This window comes from Camelus bactrianus, chromosome 9 (assembly GCF_048773025.1).
Source record: "Camelus bactrianus isolate YW-2024 breed Bactrian camel chromosome 9, ASM4877302v1, whole genome shotgun sequence".
Lineage (NCBI taxonomy): Eukaryota > Metazoa > Chordata > Mammalia > Artiodactyla > Camelidae > Camelus > Camelus bactrianus.
In genome coordinates this window covers 7,519,925-7,527,233 of record NC_133547.1, presented here as the reverse complement: position 1 = coordinate 7,527,233, position 7,309 = coordinate 7,519,925, and the positions used below count along the sequence as shown (strand labels likewise).

General features: G+C 47.9%; 1 protein-coding gene across 1 annotated transcript; it reads right to left on the bottom strand.

Moving 5' to 3' along the window:
• Positions 1-792: 792 nt before the first annotated feature.
• Positions 793-3,389, bottom strand: LOC141578698 (uncharacterized). The gene is given in 3 exon segments (XM_074370848.1): positions 793-2,249; positions 2,669-2,838; positions 3,386-3,389. Coding segments are annotated over 3 exon segments (903 nt in total). The 3' UTR covers positions 793-1,520.
• Positions 3,390-7,309: the final 3,920 nt, after the last annotated feature.

Genomic DNA, 7,309 nt, shown 5'->3' with positions numbered 1-7,309 from the left:
GTTATATTCTAGCAGTTGCCTCCCTGCCCCCAAACCATAGCCTGTCACATGAACCTCTAAATCCCTGCTAATTCTCACTATATTTTGCTGAGGTCAGCCTGGTCTAAGAGGATTGGAGCATTTGCTAAATGGGACCAGGACAGGACCAGAAAACTGGCTGTGGGGAGATGCAGGGGTCAGGATGGCCACAGAGGGCAGCAGAGAAACTGATGACAGAAGGAACACATCATTGGTGCAGGGACATAGAGCCCAGGGATGCCAAATGCAGACTCTGTAGATACAGATCCATCTATGAATGGATGCTTGATCTGTGACAAATTAACCATTCTTTCTGTAAACTGACAATTGGAAATCCATGATGAGAAAACAAGAAATCCTTACTTCACACCATATAATCAATTCTAGTTGTTTTAAGACCTAAATATGGGAGTTAAAACTAAAGATTTTAGAGACAAAAATAATATCTTTATAACCATGTGATAATGAGACATTTCTTAAACAAGGAAGACAAAAGAAAAGGCGTTAATTTTAGAGGGAAAAAGCAAACAAACAAACAAAAAAACAAATCCATCCCCCTAAAAAAAAAAAAACCAGACGGCCCTTCCCCCACTAAAAAGCAAACCCTGTTGTATCAAAAGCAGCAGACTGAGGACTTCAGACTGATGCCAGCTGTAAATAGCTTTCAGTTTGTGACAAGGCAAGTAAGCAGACCTTGAATGTCAGCTTTTGTAAACTTTTTCTTTTAATGGAGGTACTGGGGATTGAACACATGACCTCAGGCATGTGCTGTACCACTGAGCTATACTCACCCGCTTCCTTATAAATTTTTATGTCAACTTGAAAATGGGGCTTATCTTATGAAAGTTACTTTAAATTTTTATTAAGAAATTAATTTTGTTTACAGCGATCAGCATACCACTGATGGAAAAGAAAAAAGGACACTGGGTCATCACAATAGATAATGAAAGGCACTTAAATGGACAACATTAAAATCAAGAGATTCTACTTATAAAAAAAGCACAAATGGGAAAAATGTTCCCAACACTTCGGTTACCAAAAGGGACATCCATTTAAATTGAAACAAATTAAGAAAAGTGGGTTGAAAAAAAGACAATTTAGAAGTATTCCTAATGCCTGAATAACACACAAGAAATGCTTAACTTCTCCATCACTGGAGAAATCAATATTAAAGCTACAAGAAGTCACAAGACAGCAGGTTGTCCAACATTAAAAAGTCTCAAATTCTAAACTGTCCTACAGGCTGGGCAGGACCGCTGGGCGAATGAGGCCGGTCAAGGTCGCCTAGGAAGTTCTCGGGCAGCGTCCATAAAACCCGGAACACACTATGCGCAGCAAATCCACCGCTGACTCATTAATTGACAGAAATGCCCGTGTCCACCCCAAATAACGGGGTGGGGATATTCAGAGCTGTGCCACCTTTGATGGCCGCACAGTGAAGACAAAAATACCCACCTCCCCAGGCTGGGTGGTTGGAGGTGCAGTAACGCCATGGAGGGTAATCAGCTGTGAAGACAGAGCTGCCACACATTCCTGCATCCTTGCCTGGGTGCCATGCACAGGTCCACGAAACTAGTCCCCTCTCGTCCCGCGGGGTCTGCAGGACTTTGTGGGGACATATGACTCTATAAATTCAGTAGCTGCCTGGGGCCTAAGTCGTTCTCATCTTCAGAGTCATCATCCTTTTGGTACCCAGACATCAAGGGAGAGGGAGGTCCCCGGGAGGGATCTCGGTAGGAGAACACCCCTGCAAAATCTGGAGTTGAAAGAGGCTCTGGATAGAAGTTCAGGGTAGAGGGGTCCTGAGGCCAGACGGGTGCTGGAGCTGGGACTGAGGCTGGGGCTGGAACGGGGGCTGAAGCAGCCGGGACTTCCGCCTGGGCGCCCCGAGCCGGGGCCCACCTGGCCGGGCCCTGGCCGAAGGCGCCGGGATCCGGTGCCGCGAGCAGCCCCGCGGGGCTGGGCGGAGCGGGGCTGCGGAAACCCGGCTCCTCTGGGAATGTGGGGCCGGGGGCGCCGGGGGCGTCGCAGGCTCTCTGGTCTCCGCCCTTGGACAGTCGCTCCAGCCTAGAGCGTTTGGCCCGGCGGTTTTTGAACCACACCTGGGGAGACAGAGGGGCCCGGGACGAGGCGTCAGAGAGCAGGGGCCGCGCGCGTCCACCTCTGCCCGGGCTGCGGGGCTGCTGCGGGGCGAGGGCCGCCGGCCTCGCCTCTGCCTCCGCCCCCAGCCCCAGTTAGAGGCCCCTGCGGGTCAGGAGGCCGCCGGGGGGCGGCGCCGAGGGCAGGAGGGACAGGGCTGGGGCACCCGCGAGCCCAGGAATCAGGAAGGGGTCTGCCCGAGAGGGTCCGCAGGTTCAGAGGCCCTGAGGTCTGGGCACAGGGAGGCTTCGTGGGGCGTCAGTCCTGGCCAGACGGGGTTGGCGGGTTTGTGCCGCACAGGGTTGAAGTGGACTCGGGATCCAGTCGTGCGCCCACACCGGGGAGATCCCTAGCTTGCCGTGTGACCCAGGGCCGCACTGGGCCCCTCTGGCCTGACTGCTCCCCACCTGCTGCGCGGGAAGGGCAGGGAAGGTGGTCCAGGGGCGGGGCACTTGGTAAGTGGCCAAGTGGGAGCAGGTCTGGGGGACCGGGGGCGGGGAGGGGGTCAGACCTGCACTTTGTGCTCCTCTAGGTTGAGCTTGGCCGCCAGGCCCAGGCGTTCCTGGTAGCCCGGATAGTCGTTCTTCTTAAAGTGCTCTTCCAGCATCTCTAGCTGCTCTTTGGTGTACACCGTGCGCTCCTGTCGCTGCCTCTTTAGGGGTCCTGAGCAGCGGGCGGGGTCTGGCCAAGGAAACAGGGTCAGATGAGCCCCACCACCAATTCCCAGCCGATCTGGCACCCTTCTCCTCCTAGGCCAGGCCCCTCCTGTGAGCAGGTGGGAGAGGGGCTCAGGCCTGACGGCAGCAGGAGGCAGTGCCTGGATGAGGGTGTGGCATCTGGACCAGATGTTCTTGGTCAGACCCTGGCTCCCCACCTTCGAGCCCCAGCGCCTGCCCCTCTCTGGGCCTCAGTGTCCACATCTTTGAAATGGGCTTGATCACAGCTTCTGGAATATTACAGGGTCCCCAGCTGGGAAGGCAGGCAAGGGTGGAAGCGACGCTGACTTTTGTGGGGGGCCACTGTGTGCCAGCTCTCTGATCATCCACCCCAAATAATGTAACTCCACTCCCCCAAATCTGCTAATTCCTCCTCGCAGCACAGCGCAGGAAGCCCTTCCAGACAGCTGGGCCTTCTCTGGATGTCCAGGCGGCCTCCCAGTCTTGGCCACAGGATCCTACCCACACAGCCCCACCACCAGCCCAGGCCCCTCCTGGTGGTCCAGACTCACCCATGAGAGATCTGAGTTCTTCCTTCCTCACTACTGCTCTGTTCTCTGCGCTTCGTACTCTGCTCATGGGTCTGGGGCTTATATCCCAGCTTCCTGCTGCACCCACCTAGGCACACCCTAAATGTCCTGGGACCCACCCTCTCATGCCCCACCTTCAACCCTACCCCCTTGCAGGAGACACTCTAATTTATTAATCCTTTTATTATTGAGTGACTACTGCTCACTGGGAGCCTCCAGGAACCCCCCATGGTGAGACCGCCTGGGTCCTGCCCTTTTTCCTGGTGAATGAATGAACTGGGTCTGGTTTGGGTGTTCAACGCAGGAGCTTGGGTCCCAAGAACCACCTCCTCCAGCTGCATAGATCTGGGTATAAGCATCAGCATGAACTCCTGGCTTGTGCCGGGGTCTCCCGGGGACACTGTCTTCTGGGGATGAGCACTGTAACTTATGTTCTCGAGAAGTTTTATTATCATCAATGTCAAATGAAAATTAAATGAGTGATCAAAGACAACGTGAAACAAAGCACAGAGATCTTGTTGTTCAATTTGCCTCACTTTCTGAACTGTTGCTCCCCGGGGCAGTCTACCAGAAGGAGACCTTTCTGGCAACATTCTGCCATGACTGGACATCTTTTGTGCTTCTTGGGTGGCTGGGAACATGCTGGTCACCAAGACAGTCAGTGGTGCTGCTGTCAACAGGGGAGGATCTAGTAATTTCCTTGGTCTATAAGATGTGACTAGAGGCCACCTTCTCCCTCCTTTTTAAAGGAAATGAAATGGAACATCTTGATGGTTAGATGGGCAGAGTTTGAGAAGAGGCTCCATGCCTGTGGTTGGTTGGTGAGAGGATGCGGAAGGTAGCTTTCTCATGTTTTTGGAGTCTTACTTGGTGCTGAGACAGACTTGGTGATAACTGCCAATACTCTCAGCCAGAGGCCATTGGGAAGGCACTAGAGGTGCGTCTGTTCTGTCTAGATACCTCAATGGGTGATTCTGTTCCCTTTTGTCAGGACCCTTAGGGGTTCGGGGATCAAGAGTCAGGGGAGAGCATGGCTGAAAAGGCTCACAGTCCAGGGTGCTGGTAACACAGGGAGATCAGAATCAAAATTAAGTAAAACATATAGATATTGTTATGGGTGCAGCTCATTGTTTTGGACACTACTCAGTGCGGGACACAGGAAAGTTCCAAAATCTATCAACTTTTCCCTATCCAACGTGCTGTCAAGCCTCATAAACATGCTGGAAAAGCCAGAGTGACCAGGAAAGCAATGTCCCTGCCCGCAACAATTTTTGCAGTGTAGCAATTTATTTGACCAATAAAAGATAAATAGATGGAGAAGCTCACTGATACTCTTTTATGAAAATGTATAATTCAAATATGGCAAAGTTCATGGTTGTATGTTACTATTCACTGAGCCAAAAGGGGAAAATTAAACAGAAGTGTCCCTCCATTGATGAAGGGGTAAACAAAATGTCATTCATTCGTCCAATGGAATATTTTTTAACCTTAAAAAGGAATAAAGTACTGATCCGTACTACAACACAGATAAATCTTGAAAACATTACACTGAGTGAAAGAAATCAGACACTAAAGGTCACATAGCATATGATTCCATTCATATGAAATGTCCAGAATAGACAAATCCATGAAGACAGGAGGTGGATTAGCAGTTTCCAGGAACTTGGGAGAGGGGAAAATTGGGACTAGGGCATGGGGTTCCTATTTGGGGTGATGAAAAAGTTCTAAAATGGATTGTGGTGATGGGTGCACAATTCTGTGAATAAAGTGAAAAACATTGAATTGTATACTTTAAATGGGTAATTTTATATACGCATATCAATAAAAATATGTATATCAATAAAAATATATTAATGAATGCAATGATGGTTTTATTGCCCACTGGATCAATCAGGATAAGTGGGTCATAGGATAGTGATGTGGCTTTCTCGTGCTATAGACAGAATGAAGCTTGATAAAAAGGTTTTTGGAGATTTTAGAGACCAAATTGGTAATATCTCGTAAAGGATTAAATAGTGGTTTTTATCATAAGAGATTTATCCTGGAACAATTCTTGACCACTGTGAACAGTATGAATATATTTACTTGAACTATCAATCAGCTGAGTTAACTGAATTAATTCATGTCCTTGAATAAGAGAATGAGTATTTCTTAGCAATGTCAGACTGTGGGATATTAATTAACAACAAAAGGAATGGAGGGTAGAATGTTTAGTAACAACTGATGAGTTTCAGTGTATTATTTGCTTTGTTTGAGGGTGTATCTTTTTGTTGAAATAAATGCGTCTGGAACAGAGTTCATGTTAGGCTTTTTTTTGACGGCTGAATCTCCTAGTCTCAAATGGGAAAAACTCAAAGCTGAAAACTAATGATGTGTTCAGTGATTGAATAAGTGGGTAGTTTTTGACACGGAGTAATATCTCAGGCACATTGTTCATTCTGAGAATGTATACATTCAACGAGCACATGCAAAAGATAAATAAACCATATATCCATAATATATTTAAATTGACAACAACATCAAAACCCCCAGCAAAAATGAATTACCCAGGGGCTACAGGGAATGCTGGATGTTCATTTCTTCCCTTTTTCCTACTGCTTAATTATTATTATTAATTTGCAAGCAGGAAAACAAGGACAATTTCTGGCTCTGGATGCTGCCTGGGCCATGTGAATGTCTTGCACCCTGTTCTTCTGACCTGACTCATCCCAGGGTTGGATGGAAACCCAGAGGGCAGAGCCCATCCGGGGACAGCTAGGGGAGCATTAGTTCCTGAAAGTTCCTCCCTGGGCTTCTCAGACTGCCATCCAATTCCCAGATTCTCATGGATGGGGAGTTGGTAGAAATATGTGCTAAGAGGAAATAATTAGTCCGTTCATTTTTGATCCAATCAGAGCAGAAACAATGGCTCTCTCCCCATCCATCAATTCCTTGATCTCTGCAGCCCCCTGCTAGTTCTAATTCTGGTCCTCCCTGTATGGTTGACTGAAGTCTGGCTCCTGCCCCCAGATGCTCACAGATAGCGAGATCTCTCCATGTTCTCTCTGCAAAGAGAGGCATCACTCTGCGTAGGGGACAAATAAAGAGCAACCTGGGCTTTGTAGACAATGCTGGGGAGATGGAGAGAAGATGGGGATGGGGGATTTGATCTCTGCCTTCTAGAGCCTTCTGATCTGTCTTCCTGTCATTGGGGTTCTTTCCTGTGTCTCCAGTGTGCTCTGCCTCCTCTCGAATTCTTGAAATACAGTCGAGATCCCTGCTATTTGCAGATTCCTTATTTGCCAATTTGCCTACTCTGGAAATTTCTTTGCAACACAAGGAAGCAGAGCTGTGAAAAATTCAATCGTGGGTTCCCAGATGACCTGGAACATGACGACCCTTCGCTTTCTTTTCTACTCTCTCTCTCTCTCTTTTATTGTAGGGGGAGAGAATCAGGTTTACTTATTATTATTATTATTAATTATTTAATATGGGTTTTTTTAAGGTTTTTTGGGGGGAAGGAGGTAATTAGGTTTATTTATTTATTTGCTTTTTTAAAGAGGAGGTACTGGGGATTGAACCCGGGACCTCGGACATGCTAAGCATGCACCCTACCACTTTGAGCTATACCTTCCCCACCTACTTATTATTATTTTTAATGGAGGTACTGGGGATTGGACCCAGGACCTACTGCATGCTAAGTATGTGCTCTACCACTGAGCTCTACCCTCCCCTGCTTTCTTACTTCAGTTCTTATACTGTAAACAAGTGTCCTTTCTGAGGTCTATTTAGGGTTGCATTTTGGGGGTATTTTTGTGCTTTTTAAAATGGTGGTAAGATTTTATAAGTTAATATTTATCGTTTTAACCATTCCTAAGTATACATTCGGCGGCAGTAAAATACATTCAGGACATTGTGTAACCATCG